The sequence below is a fragment of the Propithecus coquereli genome, unplaced genomic scaffold (assembly GCF_000956105.1).
Source record: "Propithecus coquereli isolate 6110/MARCELLA unplaced genomic scaffold, Pcoq_1.0 Scaffold224, whole genome shotgun sequence".
Classification (NCBI taxonomy): Eukaryota; Metazoa; Chordata; class Mammalia; order Primates; family Indriidae; genus Propithecus; species Propithecus coquereli.
Genome location: NW_012147634.1, coordinates 404,422 through 422,832, shown reverse-complemented (window position 1 = coordinate 422,832; position 18,411 = coordinate 404,422). Strand labels below are relative to the sequence as shown.

General features: G+C 41.8%; 1 protein-coding gene across 1 annotated transcript; it reads right to left on the bottom strand.

Moving 5' to 3' along the window:
* Positions 1–754: 754 nt before the first annotated feature.
* On the bottom strand, positions 755–9,020 carry CTXN3 (cortexin 3). The gene is made up of 3 exons (XM_012645046.1): positions 8,657–9,020; positions 4,756–4,859; positions 755–1,099 (listed from the first exon to the last, which is right to left on the bottom strand). The coding sequence occupies exon 3, from the start codon at positions 998–1,000 to the stop codon at positions 755–757; it is 246 nt and encodes an 81-aa protein (XP_012500500.1). The 5' UTR covers positions 1,001–1,099; positions 4,756–4,859; positions 8,657–9,020.
* Between the last annotated feature and the right edge of the window lie 9,391 nt (positions 9,021–18,411).

Here is an 18,411-nt window from a genome sequence, read left to right as displayed (position 1 = left end):
AAGCTGCACTTGCAACCTATTATTACATTTCAACCGTTTGTGTGAAGAAAGTAAATTCAGGTTACATATAGCTACTTCTACACATATTATTAATAATATGAATACATAGAATATACTTGGCCTGCTGAGGAGTTTTTAAAACTCTGCAGCCTTTGTATTCAGATTTATCTGAAAAGTAAAACATCATTCTCACTCATATTTACCAAGGACAGAACCATGTGTTCAAAGCTTTCCCACTGCTTCCCACTGCTCCCTGCTTTAGGAGAAACAAGGAACCGCTTTGGGTCCATTCAGCACGATCTTCCTCACTCTGCTCAGGACCCAGACGCCCAGGAAATAACACAAACCAGAGGCATTACTAGAGCGAGGAAACCTCTCCTTGGCCTCCTCACCTGATTCATGTCAGATCCGGTCTAGTCTTTTATTCTCAGGTCAGATAGGGAAGTGCTTTGTTTTGTGACGAAGTCTCCGTAAGTACTGATGCTCCTGATTTCACAATCACACATGTTCAGCAATATTCATTCATTGAGCAAACATGGAAATTCAAACCTTCTTATTTTGGGTCAGTAATATAAACCTCCATTTCCAGCATCCTCGAATGTCTGAAACCCAACTGCGTGTTTATAGAATAATGGATTGCCGTCCCAGGACCAGATACGTTAAAACTTGATTTTTGAGAACACTGACCAGGGGCAATCCTCGCCAGGACGCGGAGCACTTGGCCGCCTCGCGAGGAGAGCCTGGCCCGTGCCCACTAAGCGAGGGCATGGTCGAACTGCCCTTTCTCCAGGCCTTCAAGCCCGTCCGCCCAGGTCGAGGTCGGCATGCTCCGATACGGGTCCAGCAGAATCCGGAAGCACCTGACGATAAGGATGCCCAAGAAAATAAACAACAAAATAACAAAAACAAACGTCGTTTTCTGCTCCAGAGACATGCTAGAATCTGACGACAGGTTCCCAAGGGGCGGCAGCGGAGAAGGGGCGGGCTGTCCTCCATCCATGGTCCAGGGAAGCCAAGGTGCAGGATCTTGCGGTTTCCCTTTCGTCCATCATCGGTCCGCTGTGTGCATGGTGGCTGCACCCCGCAGACGCTGCGTTATCTGCAGGGAGAAAGACAGAGAAGGAAAGGGAATAACCGTCAAATAGCAACCTTATTTTCTAGGCTCACCCTCACGGTTTTCAAAGAGAAGAAGAAATCTGTAAACCAGCTTTCTTTTTCACCAGAGATCCTTAATTCTGTATAATTATGGAGAAAAATATTTTACTATTGCATGAAATTACCAGATTGTTCTCAGAAGAACCACCTGGGGCCAGGAGGGGTGGGCAGGAAACGCAACTGAAACATAGGAGAAGAGAAATGTACGAGGTAGCATTGACCCCGGGGTACGCTGTGGCTCGACGTCCAAACCCAGCCTCGCAGCCAAGTCTCTTCCAACTCCCCTCCCATGATATTGCTCTTCCACTATTCTTTTATTGGTAGCATTGAATGAGCACCACCTGTGTGCCAGGGCGGCTGCTAAACTCGACACACGTTAGCCACAAGCTCCGTGGAAGCAGCGACCTCTATAGCCCCAATGCAAGGAAGCTGAGGCTAGAAAAGGTGCTTAATAAAGAAAACCCTCTCAGGCAGCATCAGTTCTGGGCTCTGGGCTTTGGCCTTCAGCCTACTGCTAAATGAATGTGGGACCTTGGAGAAGTCACTAAGCTGTAAAAACACAAGTAGAAATGCCTGCATAGCTCATGGTGCTATAATAAGGATGAATGTCTGTGAAAACCCTTTGAAAACTATACAATAAGAAAAACAAACAAAGCCAAAGTGTTGCTTCACTTAAGACGTGACTAAGGGAGCTCTGATGGTTCTCCGATGCTTTCTGCTGCCTGAGCCAAGGGACAAGGGAGGCATCTCAGACTCCCAAACCATTAAGTTACTGCTGCTTTTTCTTTTTTCTTCGAAAACAAAGACTAGATTCAGTTCTTGATCCTGAGAAGCACCTAGAGAATTGAGCTAGAGAAAAGGAATTGATCAACTGCACATTTATTTTAAGAGGACAGTTTTCCTTACATTGGCTTCTTACCATGTAGGACCGCGTGGGTGGTAGAGAGGAAGAGAAAAGAAAGGACATGTTATCACTCTTTCCATTTTACTGGTGGAAGAAATGAAGTACATGGATATTACTCTTTGTTTTTAAAAGCAAATCAGAGTATACACAAAAGTCATTAAAAGCTTCAGATACTGAACTAAATTTGTTTAAATCAAATTTTGTAAACAAAAGTACATATATTAGATATTACTAAATAGAAAATCATATGACATATTTATTAAGAATTTGTCTGTAAGAAAAATCACATAGCAGAATAGTTAGCTATGGAAATTAACATGGATCCAAAAGAAATTATGCTCAAAGAAAATAAGCAACCAAATAAAAATAGAATTTATGACCTAAAGCATCAACACCGTATTTCTTCGGTTAGTTTATAATCATTGCCTTCAAGTACAGCATTAGTAATCATAGTAACAGTTTGCATGTATATATTGACACTTTGAAATTAGAAAATCACAGTTTAAGAAAACAGTTTATGAAGGGATCACAACCAGCACCTGGGAGAAGGGAGTTAGTTACCAGTTTGGGGACAATAGATCGTTTTTGCAGCTCCAGCACTTTGAGCGTGTTTAAAGGCTGGAACTGTTGCAAGATTCATTTATAATTCATGTTTGCTTTGAGGTAAGAGTGGGATAAAATTCGACTATATTTTTTAAAAATAAGCTCTTTCGGAATATAGGGGATGTTAATGAATTGGGTTTGGTGTGGTTGGCTTGTTCCTAAGCACCCTCCCTGCAGTGGGTGCTGATTCCTCACTCACGGGGTGGGGCAGAAGCAGGTGGGGGGCAGAGCCTCCTGCGCAGCTCTCCTTTGCCATCTGTGTCCACCAAAAATACACACAGGACTTAATCACACCAAATATAAAATGCTCCGAGGGCTGGGTCAAAGGAAAGCCGTCTGAGGCTAGAGGACCAGATTCCTCCCTGACGTGTTCCCTCTTGCCTTTTCCTGTCCTGCTAGGATTCCCTGCTCTGACCCTGTTCTCCTCACTGCATTAGTAGAACCCCATTCTACATCCACTTTCCCTCCAGCACAGATGAAGCCAGAGTCCTTTTCTTCGTCCATTCTCAACAGAGCTGAGACAGGCATGCATTTCCAGAAAGTTTTTTATGAAAACACTACATAATCCAGAAAGGAAATGTAGGAAAAGCAAAGACCATTGACTGTATAAATTTACAACATTCAGAATGGAGAATATAAGTAAAAATAAAGGATAAGGATTTCTGGATCTAGGAAGTCCAAGAAAACAGGGAAGAACTGGGTAGACAGCCTGCGAGATGAGCCCTGGCTGGGCACAATCTGGCTGGCCGGTACAGCAATGCTTTGTCCGCCCTCCCTTCCCACCCTGGCATCTGCCTGATGAAGGCCATCGCGAGCCCCAGGGGCAGTCTGCCCCAGCCTTCTCCTCCATGCAAGGCAAAATGCCAAACCCTTCTCTCCCAGATCAGCACCTCACACTTCCCAGGCTTCACCCACGACTCAGGATTTAGAGCTGGTACACCGCTCATTTGGGGGCTCAGTGATGGGCAACCATTCTAGAAACCCCAGCAAAAATAACTTAGTGGTCCTGATTCAGATTATCTTCAGTCTTCCTAGAAATGACTCTGGGACCCAGCTTCCCCACAGCAGATGCCAACTATTGGAATGGTTTTCTAAAAATCAGTTTTAACCTGCAGTTTCACCACTCTGTGCTGATTAAAAGGCAAGATGCAAAGATATGGTTAACCCTCTTTGCAGCCTGGTCACACGTTCTGACAAGTGGGCTAAAATATAATGCATATGTTCTCTGATCTCTTCATCACCAACCCCTTCCAGATATACCAAATCGATGAGTAAATAGAGTTGAAAGAATAGCACATTGTGAGTTGTAAACCTCTCCTCTCCCAGCACACTGCAGTGCCCAAGTTCTCGTGAAAATAACTTCTTCTGGTCAAATTATCAAAGCCTCCTTTTACCAAGGAAAGCGACACATTGATGTATTAGCAGGAATTTGCCTGTGAGGACCGTTCCCACCTCAAGGAGGGGGAAATGTAGGTAGTAAGGGGAGTAAAAGAAGATTTTGCTGGGAATGAGGGACTTCTAGAAAGGCCAGGGGGACGGACATGGGGCAGTGAGCAGGGGGCTCAACTAGAGAGCCCCCAGGGAGGAATGAGGGGTGGTGGATAAAGATGAGATGATCAAAAGATAGTTATAAAGAAAGAAAGAGATCCCAAAACAAATGCCAACTCTTTCACGATTTTGCCTAGGACCGATGAAGTCCCTAGCAGAGCATGCTGGATTTTAAACCTGCAATCAACTAATCAATAATTTACAAATTTAGAAAGTTCAACAGCATGTTTAAGTTGGAGGAAGCATCAGATATAACAAGACAGAGAAAAAGAAATAATCACTTCACTACTACAATACAAAAATATTCAAAGACATGTAAATTTTTAAAATATCTGTCTTAGGGTAAAATGTCCCTTTTTAGTAAAAATGATTTTTAGAAAATGTTCATGATTGCTTTTAACTAAATAATGAAATCTTTCTTTTAGATAAGTAGAGAAATCTCGGCAAGTAAATTATCTCAAAAGATTTTGGCATGACCCTGCCTAGCCTTCATAATAGCAAAGGCAGTTATTTGAAGTATAAGAAGGGCCACGGTTACTCACGGCAGCATCTTAATCCTGACCGGCTTTTCCCATCATGCGGCACATCTGTGTCTTCCCTTTGGCAGGTCCATTTGTGTGTGCTCAGGAAATAAAGTTTAATTTTAATACTGGACCAAGAAAAGCTTAATTAAGAGATACCATTTTCAAAAATCACATAATACTTCCCTGGACCGTGACATACTGGCAAACCAGATTCCTCTGATTCCTCACGCAGCCCCGCGACAGCAGCCCACCTAACCACGGCCCTCGCGCTGTTAGCCACTGGCTCAGCTTGAGAAATTTTCAGAGCGGCCTTCCCTTCCTGTGCCCACACTTCCTGCGCACTGCATCTCGAGTCGCCTGCCTCAGCCCGGATCTTACCTGTGCCCCTCAGGAGCCCTTTACACCCCAGCGGCCACAGCCCATCGACCCCCTCGTGGACCTGACACCCTGATGTTTGCTGGAGCACAAATGAGGACCTGCTGTAACAGTGGGATTTTCAAGATACTAATTTATTTTCATAACTTTAAAAAGGAGCAGACATCAAATCACACTGAGCTCCCCGTAAAATGATCAATGTACTGATAAGAACAAACTTACATGCAGTCGAATGTGGTGCAGACACCTGTGGAGAATGTCCTTCAGCTCAACCCAGCACCTGCTTTCTTTGAACACCCCCAGGATCCCCAACCCATAATGCTCTCCTCCTCCCCTTCCTCCCACCTGTGGAATCTCTCCCTGTCCTTCAGGCTTTGCACCAAATACCCCTTCCTCAGTGGGGCCTTACCTGTCTCCCTTCACCAAGGAGGGGGCGCTTCCTGCTCTGTCTCTGGGGATGTCACCGGTGCTCTGTGACAGCGCTGATGACAGGACAAGTCTTGACGGCGTTTGTCTCCTTCCCTTTATTAAACAACAAGCTCCATGAGGAACTCCTTGCTGTGCTTGGATCATTGACGCTTTAAATACAGGTTAAATCGACTCTCTAGCCCCTTACAGTCCAAGGAAACAAATTCAAACTTCGGGGTGCCAGCTGACTGATCCGGAGGAGAAAAAGAAAAGTACATCATCCAGCCAAACCGAGATGCTGGACCATTGTGTTTGAAATAAGTCTTGTTTTAAAAAATCACAGGTAGTTCAAGTCACAATGGCACTTTAACACTCACAGATCTCATGATTTTAAAAGCAGTAAGTTATTTGGTTCTTTAAATTCTCCTTGGCCTCGTGCTGTTGGGTGGGGTCTGAAATACAAAACTCAGCCAGAGATAGTCAGTTACCCTTCTATTTAAGAGGTCAACCCTTTCTTACCTGATCTGCTTTTTGGTGGGGAAGGGAGGCCGTTTAAAATATCCTGAATCCAAATGTCTTACATGGAAACTATTAATGTCAACATGTTCCCTTCTCAGTCTCAGATCCCTTGGACATTTTATTTCATTAGCATCTCATTATACAATTTCACAGTAAGGAAAAACATTTTCTCTGAAGAAAATATGTCTTAAAGCAATGACATATTTCTTTTCCAAATTTTTAAAGTGACAGCAACAGAATTAGTCAAGTGCATTTGGCACCTTGTTCTGTGAAGTCATAACAGGCACTAAATTCTACGGCCTTGCTTTTGTGGCCATCGACCCCCGAGCCCACCCTCTTGCAATGGGTTGCAATGATAATAGCTACAGTAGTTGTACTACACGTGTAGTCCTGCCTGGAACGTAGTGGATGTCCAATAAATAGATGGTGATGAATGAATGTTTTCTCTTTACACCATTTTTGTGCAAAATGAGATTTATTTGTACTTACTGTTATGCAAACAAAGGAATAGAGATTATAAATAAACTGCCCAGAATGATAAAAATCAGTTACCAAAAGAGTAGCATCCCCCAAAGACTGCTGGATCCCAAATTTTTCCCTGGAATGTTGGAATGAGTTGAAAGTCATCATCCCCCAGCTGTTAATGGCATGTAGGGTGTAGTTAAGCAATGCTTAAACTCCTAAAACACATAATTGCCGTGCCTAATTTTTAAAACTTCTAGGTCAGAAACCTAGTTATGTGACTTGACATGTTTTCAAAAGTAGGTGTGAGAACAGCGCGTCCAATGAGGAAGAGCACTCACGGGCTCGTCCAGTTCACAGTCACATGTGATGGACAGCACATTTTGTCCTACAAAGACATCCTGTAGCCTTATTTATATTTATCTGGCAGGCTAGCGAGACCAGTCTGTAGACTTTAACAGGAAGAGAACTAGCTAGCTAGGCAGGACTGAATTTGCAGTGACTGGCAAAGATAAACTTACTCAAAATGCTGCATTATTCTGCAACAGTTCTGAAGCTGACTGTTGAAATGTCAACATGGCTTTGAATGACTGAAGTAATACATACCCTGATATTGAGACTAAATAGAATCAGTCCCTACTTTTAGAGCTAAAGGAAGCTTTAGCTGCCTTCCCATCTGTATAACTGGAGGCTCTCAAGGTTCACCTCCTTCTCCAACCTCTCACCCACCCCAGACCGCGTAAACCTCGCAGGTGATCCTATGATGCATCTGCCCCCAACAATTGCGAGTCCTCTGAAGAAGCCACCTCATCATCTAAGTAATCAGATCACGACATAAGCAAAAGTTATTCCCCTACGAATCTTTTGGAAATTCTGCAGATTAGCCCAGTGAACAATAACTCAAGTTCCAAGACATACACACACAGATACAAAATGTTTCATATAAATTCAACGAATGCATGGCCCTTTTGGTGACCAGCCAAGAACCTCAGGTAAAAGTTTCCTGGCTCTCTATAGGTGCTTCATACATTTTCAATCCTCCCACTCCTCTTGTTTTTGCTCACATAAATACATGGCAACGTCTATAATCCTTTTTTCCAAGTACAGCCCTCTCATTCCAATACAATAGCCCTAATGCTTTAAAATTCACAAGAGAGCTAAGGGTAAATATTATTTTATACTCTCAAAAAATAGACCCAAGGCTACTAGAAAGCCCACAAATAATGATTTTAAAACCACGGGAATTTGGTCAGCTACAAATGTCAACAGGCAGTTAGTTTCAGCACTGCTGCCCTGGGAGGTCTGTTTTCTGCTCCCTCCTGCAAAGGTGCCAGCAGGACAGAACGCTGCTGGGGCTGGAGTCGACCTGCCCTTCCCCACTTCCTGCTGCTTGTCAGCTCTGGGTCGGCAGGAGACCTTTCTCTTCAGCCTGAGCCCCAACCTCAGTTTTACTGTCTTCATCTTCCTCCTAACACCTGCCTGAAGAGTTTTAAAGGGACTGCAGGAGAAGGCTGCAGCCTAGCTGAGAACATCAGAAAAACAGCACGAGGGTGCCCAGGCAGTAGCTGGTGGTATTAAAAGGCACCGTTAGCAAACCGGAACTTTTAACCTCAAACAATAAACCCTACTGTTCCACCCTGTTTTCTTTCTTCCCTTGTGTGTTTCACAATGAAAAAGATTACTTGCTGATACCTCAAAAGGCTGGTGCTGCACGCTGTTCATCCCCGAGGGACAGCCAACGCTATCATTATGAGTTGTTGAATTGTGATCGTCTGTAAACAAGTCAAAACATCCTTGTCGTATTTTGAAAGGTTGGATGTTTTTAATGAGTGGGAAAAAATACTGTAATGGGCAAACAGCTTTCAAGAATAAATTACTGCAGCTTAGGAAAGAAAAACGCCTGTTTCACTACTTCTTTTATCCAGCACCAGTAACGCTGTAAACTTAAGCGTGCTTTAAAAATAAAAGCATCATTACATTTCGCCCCCTCATATTAACTTTACCCGGCAACTGTTTAATTAGACTTTATCTAAAAGCTAGATCTACATTCAGAACTTGGATCCAGAAGGTATCTATGCGATTATTGCTCATGCATAAATTGTAAAGTTAGAGAAAAGCATCCAATTAGCACATCAAAGATACAGTTTGGGTCAAGTACCTGGATCTGGCTGAACAAACACTTGATCCATTTCCTGGAGGAACAGTTACAGGTAGTTACGAGGCTCTTTAGTTCCCGTTCTTCCTGACCAGCCGGTGAAAGCAGCAGACAATGGTAGCTGCAGGCAGCTGGTGGCACACCCCAGGTCTAAAGCTGTTGTTTCAGGCTTAGAAACTTCCCGTTGAAACCCCGAGTTAAAGGAGCATCGTCTTTCTGTGTCAGGCGTCATTAGCGGCCACTCCAGCTGCTTCTCTGAGGCGAGCCATGGTTGCAGTTCCGCCTCAGCAACTCTTCAGAGCATTCTGCTTGGCGAGTGGAGGCAGCGTCCTCGCAGTGTGTCTGAAGCTGTCTTCCAGAAAGCATTAACATTCAGCGGGAGGACCGGGAGCATCACTGGGCATTCCCATACCTTTTCAAAATCAGAGCCATAAATCTACCAGTGCTCTGTCTTCTCCATTGATTGTTGACACTATTCCTCTTTGGGGACGTCAATTAGCACCTCGCAGCCACCGGCCTCCATATTGCTTGTGTCTGTGACCTTCAGGCCACTCAGGTAACGGCGAGGCTCCCAGGGAAGGGCACAAACTTAGCATTTGCGGGGCGAAGAAAAGACTCCTTTTCCTAAATAAAACTGAAGCGACCTTTCTGAAGAGCAGGATTTATGGGAGGCAATGAGGTAAAAAAAACAGTTTAAAAAGAAGAAAATCATATTTTCACCTCCTGTGTGAAAATTTGCTAGGCTGTAGCTTGCCATGTCCAGGGTCCCTGGCCAGCCCGGATCGTTGTGGCCTTGGCAGGTCCCTCGCCCCCCACAGGCCACCTGAGACCACTTGATGAATAGAGAAGATAGACCTTCGTTGACAGAAAGTTGTTCTCATTCTACAAATTCTAGTTACCTGGCCCAATACTTAAATGCTTTCCTTGGATATAATGCCTAAATAAATTTGGAAAATATTTTAGGATAAAATTCTACATGAAGAGAATAGACTTCTCTAAAAAAAAATTCAGCGTAATTCCTAAGACAGAGCATCCTTATTTTTTGGCAACTCACCACTTTCTTTGTTGAGGTAGAAGCATAGTTAGCGACAACACACTCCCCCACCAAATGCCAGGGTGCATGATATTTAAAGCCACCTCTGTGCCTGTCAGCTCTGCTGGCTCTTCAGCCCACGGGAGAGACCGGCCATTACTCAGCAGCTCTGTGAGACTGTAACAGAGCTCATTTTCTAAGCAGCAAAACCCCATCTGCTCACAACAGACAACTCCAACCCTTTCAAATCAAATGCTAAGTGTTAGGATCTAATGTTACCATCAAACGCTTGATGTTAGAATCTAACCCCAAGAGAACATGAAGGTTCTTTCCCTATTTGTTCTCCTGATTCGTAACTGAATTTTCTTTCCGATTAGTTTGACTTACCCTGTTTTCAGACACACACACCCCTCCCACACCATAAACAACAGGATAAATGGAGTCAGCAGAGCACTGTCCTTCAGCACTGACTGCCATCCCTGTGCTTTCAGCTGTCGTTGGTGCTGGTAGAAGGAGCCCCTGTCTTGGCAATGCCAACAGAGTGTGGTTCAGGACTCATTTTGACCCCACCCTTCCTTCTATGCTTATCATTCCATGTGGTGAGAAAGTATTACAGTTAGAAATGAGCCTGGGTTTTTGCAGCTTGCCCTGCCAAAGATGCTTCTTCCAGCTTTGTTTTAGCCGATAGCCTCACAGAGATGGAAGAGAACTTGAGAGGGCCTGGGGCCGTCCGCTAGCTGCTCTGCAGGCTGAAACCATCCCAGAGAGATGAGTGCCTGGCCTATTTTTAAAAGTCTCCAGGGAAGTAGATTCCATAACTTCCTCTGACAACCTCTGTTTAAACTAACTCCTCTGCTGCTTACTTAGTCTAAATGGGTTGGCGCATTTCTTTTCATTCTGTCCTTGCTGCAAAAAGCCAGTCATTAACCACTATGAAATTTTGTTAGAATGTTCTTTTCCCTGCAAGGAAGCTGAACTGGATAAACCAAAGAACTGATCTGGTGAAGATCTGGTGTTATACTTGGAGCCAAATTTAATATTTCTTTTAAAAGATAATTATAGTTGGAAATATTAAGAAACAGCCCTTCCCCCCATGCAGCCGCATTGTGTGAATCATCATGAATTCTAAAACAACGAAAAGGATTTGCTCAAATTTCGTTTGAACATTTCATAGTAGGTCCTATTTCTTCAGTCTTTAATAATCTTTATAGCTCTTCTCTGAAATCTTCCCAAAATTTCTGCTCTCTGGGATAGCTTTACACAGGGAGCGTAGAGAGCTGCACAGACCTGTGTCCAGCTCAGACACATGGAACGGTGATGGAATAGGGTGATTTCGTGATGAGTAAATGGCTGCATACGCTATGCTTCTGCTTGTCCATTCCGATCCTGGGATTTCTCCCTGGTGCTAATTTAGTCTTTCTCTTTAACCACCCGTCATGGGTTAATATTAGTTAGAAACCTATTTTAAGAACTTTTCCTACATTCTGATTTCAAGTCTCACCTTTAATGTTCTTTAGCTTATCATTTTTTCCTAAATGTCCTACGATGCACTTTTCCATGAAGAAATAGACAATGAATATGGAAAAAAAAGCCTTCACAAGCCATCAGGCTTTATGCCAGTGCACAGCTGTGTTATTATTATTATTGTTTTTCTTTCTAACTCTGCCTAATTCTCAAAATAAATTGAATCAATTCTCGAGGTATCAGTCGGGTGTGGTGGCGCACGCCTGTAAGCCCAGCACTTTGGGAGGCCGAGGTGGGAGGATCACTTGAGGCTAGGAGTTTGAGACCAGCCCAGGCAACAAAGCAAGACCCTGTCTCTACAAAAAAATTTAAATAAAATAATTCTCGATGTAACCTCCAAAAATATAAACATGGTTTTTATCACTGGACTCTTTGTAAAAATCTTTTCTTCCTTTGTGTATGTTCTTTTTTTCACCTTTTCAAGTAACATTCATTAAGCTCACACTTAATGTTAGATACATTCTGTGTTAGGTATTGCCAAGAATAAACAATATGGGTACTAGGCCCCTGGACAGGGCCCTGAGGAGCTCAGCTTCTAGCGTTGGTTGCTGGGCTTCCTGACAGACTAGCCCACTTCCACTGTACTCCACTTCCTACCCTTCCCTTCATTGCTCACCCAGCAGGTGTCTGAATCCTGTCCTCACCTTGTTATAGGACCTGGTTTCACAAGCTCACCAGTGCCTTCTGGTTGCCTCAGACAAAAGCTGCCTTCAGCGTTAATCTTCCCTGCTCCATGGCAACATTGGACATGGCTGAATACTCCCTTCAAGGAAGGCTCAGAGGAAAGAGCACGTGGACCAAATTCGGTGGTGGGAACTGATATCTCAGCCCTAGGGCCACCTTCCCTTGGTCCCTTCTCTCTTCATGGCCTCTCGTTTGCCTTCCAAGGCTCAAGCCAAGTGTAACTCATGCAACTACCAGCAAATGTGAAATGAGGGTAGAGAAACAGGCAGGCCAGGATGAATGTTAATAATCTTACCACTTTTTATCCATTAATAAAAATGCTAGCCAGTTCATGTGTGTTGTTTTTCTCTTTCTGTCTCCTTGGTTTACAAAAAAAATCAATAAATCATATAATATAAAGCTTTTTTTAAAAAAAATCAAGATTAGTTCTATTTCTAATATCCTTCCGATTTGCCAGGTCTAAGTTTATTTATCCACTCAGCTATCTTCACAGGTCAGCGAATGTTCAAAGCACAAGGGAACAGTGGGGAAGATTTAATAATATTCACACCAAGCCTATAAATTAGGATCTATATTTAAGCCTTATTACAAGCAAGCAGGTTAAAGTCCAGCTGCAGATTGGCAGCCTCCTGGTCTGATCTTTTCTTGAATGCATCTCTGCGCACATCACATCTGTGTTATGCTGAATGCTCAATTAGTAGCTGATAAACCCAGAACAGAGAAGTACTCGAAATGAAGATGAGGAACAAACACAATGCTGCAACTCAGTGGAAATGTATGTGAAAGAAACAAAACACTGGTAGAATTTAATATTTGTGAGGATTGCAGATTGCCCTACAAAATTGTGTTCATCCTTTCCTATATAAGTAAAAAGTAATAAAGCATATAGAAAAGAAAAGAATCATGCTGTTTAAAAAGCTGATCTCCAACCCTAAGAAGAACAACTTCACAAAATACACAGCAGTGCTTCTACTTAGAGACAATATTTGCAACATTTTAGTTATTAATTCTAATTACTGTATGAAAGTACAAGCACATCACTGTGGATTATTCACTGTTCAAAGGAAATACTTTGGATTTAACAGCCTGGTGGGTAAATTTATTCTTTTAAAATGACTTGTGCAATAATAACAATTTTCTTAATGGCTTTGAAATACTTAATGCCTTTAAAATGTCAAATAAAGTGCCAATTAGAGTTTTATATAAATCATCCCTCTAAATTTTTATGCTGTCATTTTGGAACTGTTCTTTCTTTCTGTCCAACAGCTGCATTTTAGAAAGGAAACTGCACTGTATGGGCAGTTTGAGGGTTGAGCAGCTTAGAACACTAAGATAATTGAGAAAATGAAGTAGAATATACATGGGAATCACTGACCTGTTAGTCTGAGTTTAATATCTGGCAAAATTCTGGAACTGAAGATCTTTCTACTGAGAAATCAATTTGAAATCACTCAGAGAAGAAAACAATCATATGAAGCAGTTAAAAAAATGCTTGTTCGAAAAAATCATGGAAAACCAATTCCCATTTCTGATACTTGTACTTGTAGAAATGTGAGGAGTTGGAGGAAGAGGCAGCGAACAGAAGCCGTGGTATGTGGACACTGAATGCAAATTTCAGCCACCTCAGTGCTGCGTCTGAGAGATGATGCACTCAATCGCTGCTTATAAAATACTTAACTTTACAGATATCTCAATATTTCAGTGGGAACAATCAAGAGTTTCAGTTATGTAACATGTTATTAAAATAGGCAGATATTAAGGTTACATCTTCCTCTTCCAATTCTATGTTCCAAACTTTGGTAGGAGGTCTACCATCTATAACTTTGCCTATAAATAATATATATTATGTATTTATGTATAGTGAGTGTGTAAATGTTATAAATCATCTGTATTTCTGTAATATATAATATTAAATTACTTCATGAGCATGTTAAGCATGCGTTTTGGGGAGCGGGTATTAGGCCCAGATAATTTAATTCAGTAAAGCCAAGAATCTGTATTTTGAATAAGAAACCTACATGATTAATGAGGTAGGGCATAGGAAATCTACACTTTGAAAAATGATATAGTTAAATGCTTTTTCCCCTTCCTTGATTATGTAGCCATATGGGGCATTTTAACTATGTGGGGATAGAGCCTTAAGCTGAAAATTTTGGATATCACAGACTTCTTTGAAAAACTGATTAAATCCATGGACCCATCATTAGTGAAAGGTGGCCTTACTAAACATATCTAACAGAGAAAAATAAACTGTCTAACAGAAAGTAAGATAAACTCACAGGAAATAATTGCCCATTTAAAGAGAAAACTCACAACTACCCCTTTTGTTTTGTTTAATTAAAACACCTGTGGGCTAACTTGTTATCTCTAAGAGTTTCTTTTTATCAGCCTTGAAGAGCCCTAAGCAGTCAGTGGGGTGCGAACTCTCCACTCCCGATCTCTGCCTCACTTCCTGCCAGAAACACACTTTGAGGACTCAGATAACCTGGCCTCACAGAGAAAAGATAAAAAATAAAGAGCATCTGCAACAGCTTTGCAGCTGTTTCTGTTATCAGTCTGCTGAAGCAGAGGGGAAAAAAAGCCATTTTTATCCTTTAAAAGCAGCAAACCACTTGGCCTCACTGCCCAGCACTTCATTCTTTCCTCCACATGCCATGGCCACTCCGTCTTTCTCTCTCTCTCTCTCTCTCTTTCTTTCTTTCTCAGAAAAATAAATAAACTTTTTACTTTTATGTATCCTAACCTCTGTGTGAGAAATCTTTCTCCATCCACAGCAAGAACACCTAGTAAATTTCCACTCTTTCAGTTAGAAAGATGCATACGCCCTGCATTGAGAACCTCTGCCTGCAATTCCCATTCCAAATATATACATCTTATCTTCCTCCTTGTTTCCTCCCATTAAGGTGGCAGTAAACAATGACTGGAATAAAAAACCCACAGTGAGGAAGACAACAGAAAAAACAAGAGGCAGAGAGAAGCTTGGTCTGTTTCTGGAAGAGGGAAAGTGAATGGAGGAATTCTGAATGAAAGGCAGAATTCAGGAGGAGGCTCCAGCTGCCCAGCAGGGAAAACCAAGCTCAGGAAGGAGAAGGGGCTAAAGTGGGGCTAAGGTGGGGCTAAGTTAGGGAGAGGTGGAAGGCCTGCAGACAAATGAGTGACCCTACCCGCCTCTGCCTTCCAAGGTTGTGGAGGTAGCTCTTAGGAGAGGTGTAAGATTGATCTCAATTGTCAGATTTGAGTGCAGGAACATCACAGAGAATGTCAGCATCAATAAAATGTCGATATCTATTAATAAATAAAATAATAAACAAGCTATCTAAACAGAACAACTGTTAAAATTCCTTCTCCCTGGGTTTAGACCTGAGAGATGAGGACAGTGCACAGGTTAGCTGTTTCCCATTATAAGCCCTTTTATGCAATCTGATTGTTTAACCATGTGCATGTTGGTTAACTATGTACAATTTCACTTTGCAAAAACTGTCAATGTAGTGTGGGTAATTTAAAAATAAATTAAAATCTCACCTTAACCCAAGCAATGGATCTCTTATGATAGCATCTTAAGGTACCAGCACCAAATGATTGGATGACTCTTTGAGAACAGAGGACTTCCTAGAACACCTAGAATTTCCCCTCCAAATAGACTGGAACAATAGTCTATTTTGCATATAAGTAAAGCTAATCCTTCTTGGTCCTCCTCAAACATTTTATGTGCTCTTAAAATGTGATTTATTATAATCATATGCAGAGCAATAAAATCTAAATTTTTGCCCTTTTTTTCCATATCAAGCAGACATCATCTGTTTTTATGTTACCTATTTATTCATTTATATAGCTGACTTCTATTTAATTATTTATTTGTTTATTTATCTTTGTGTGTATGTATTTATATCCCATTAAATTTCAGATATGTTTGAAGAAAGCCATGTAGGCCAAGTGCAGTGGCTCACGCCTGTAATCCTAACACTTTGGGAGGCTGAGGTGGGAGGATTGCTTGAGCCCAGGAGTTTGAGGTTGCACTGAGCTATGATGACACCACTGTACTCCAGCCCAGGTGACAGAGTGAGACCCTGAGAAGGAAAGAAAGAAAGAAAGAAAGAAAGAAAGAAAGAAAGAAAGAAAGAAAGAAAGAAAGAAAGAAAGAAAGAAAGAAAGAGCTCTGTAGTAGATTACATGTCATTAGTGGCAGCAGAATATCACATTTACAATGTATTCAAAGAATTTTTCAATTATTGATCTAAAAAAAGGCTGTCTGTACTTGTTTTCAAATTTTAAAGAATCAAATCCTTTTAGAATGATTGTTTGGCTGAAACGCTAGAAATATTTGATCTAAGAAAAGACTATGTCCCTTATAAACTTTATTTTTGTAGTAGTTGTACATAGACAAATGCAATAACATACACTTCAATATGTTGTTTTTTATTAACACAAAGGTGAAAATGATGGATGGTAAATTAATAGGGACTGAACACAATTCAGGAAAAATTTTCAAAAAGCTTGTGAAAAAACCAACTCTTCATTTGAAATGCTCAAGAATAGCGCTTTTAAAATAACCTGAAACAGAACAGACATTAGCCAAGTCTTACTTCCATTTTCTTTCATCCTCATGAGAATGCCCTTCAGCACTACTTTCAGGAAGGGCCCTTGCTTTTATTCTCAACATTTTTCTTAATTCAACAGTGGATGTTGGATCAATTGAGAAAAATGAACACTTAGTGTTGCCAATAGCCCTGCAATTCGTGTTGCATAACGTGACTATGGTTAGGGGCTTGAGTCAAATGTAGTGAACTGTGGATTACTAACGTGCAAGCCAAGAAAAGCTGTGCTTGAGAATGGGGAGAGGATGAAGAAAAGTCTCTCTTTCCTTGCCTGCTCATGCCCACTCCCTAGGCCACATCAGACGGAGACTGTGCCATTCATCATTAAACAGTCACCTCTGCCCTGGCCCTGCCTTGAGAATTCGTTCTCGCCTCTATGCCCTGAGGTGAGCTCTCCCTGGCTCCTGGGGCTCAGTTTCGGTGTCTCTCCAGGGGTGGAATTCATGCATTGTCTCTGTCTGATTAGTTTCTTGCATCGTTTTTTTTTTAACCTTCCTTACTCTGTAGCCTAATCACCCGAAAACCACAATTTTCCCAAGGCATTTGTTTATTTAAAATGATAAATTACCTTTCTTCCTTCAAGTATTGTCCATTCAAAGACTACCTGGCTCAGAAACTAAATATGACAAAAAAATGGAAAGTATTTTTGGAACTCTAATCAATAACTATTCTTTATATATCTTCCTGATATCTAATATCACAAAAGCAATAGTAAAATAATAATATGTAATAATAATAATACCACAATCACAATAGCAAAACTCATCAACCTTGTACCTTTGATCTTGTTAGACTTTGAACTCCTACAATGGTAAGAATTGGACACTTTTACATGTTTTTTTCTGATGAAAGCAGTATGTATGTGTGTATGTGTATGTATTTGTTCCGACTTCCAGTTAGGCTGTCAGATACATGAGAATACAGGAAGGTAGGTCTCCTATTAATTTATTTTTTGCTTGACTAGCTATGATTTTAGGAGAGGTAACAAATTTACCCACAGACTTCACTCTCTGTTAGGAATTTGCATTTTTTTTCCAGTTGCTTTCTCTTGCAACAGCATTCTCATGCTTTGCCTATCACAGTACTGTAAGTCCAACCAGGCATAACCATTAATTATAAGTTTCCAACTAGTAATCTTCATTTGTATCAGACAGGATAAGCTAGGTAATGCTGTGTTTTAAAAAAAATTTTAGTAGTAGAAAATAACAAAATTTACCTCTTGTTACACGTTCATTAAAGGTCATCTGGGGACTCTACTCCTATGTCACTGTCATCTTCATTCCAAGATCCAGACAGAGAGACTGGACTCTACCAGGCAGGGAGGCAGAGGGAAAAGAGAGCGTGGCAAAGCACGTGCCGGCTCTTAAGGACCCTGTCAGGTGGCTCACAAAGCATTGGTCAAAGCCAATCTCCTGATCACATTTGAATTTAATAGGCTGAGAAGTATAATCCTTGCCTAGGAAGGAACATGGAACACTGTCCGACAGTGACACAGTCTACTACCACATTTAACTAGAGTTTGACCCTTTACAGAGTGACTCATCACAGATTATGCCCCCAAACAACCTTTCTTTATTATTACTATCCCCCATCTCAGCATACCTGAGCTCCACCCTGCACCAACACTGTCTCCTCGCTCCATTGCCATCCGGTCTTGGTTGGACCTCCTGCTTCATCCTCCCTGCCTCCCCTTTGCTTCTAGCCTCATCTAGGCTTTTGATGCCCGGGTTTACTTGGTTTCTGTAGCCTCTGAGCTACTGGGTCTTCTTGGGGAGTATGTCTCGTCCCCTTCCTAGCTCAGCACAGTACAACTGTCTGTTTAGTGTGTTGCTCTTCTCTCGCAGCCCCTGAGCTCCAGCTCTTTCATGATGGCCAGGGCTCAGTCGGACATTCCCACAGGTACTCCCACACCCTGGCCCCAG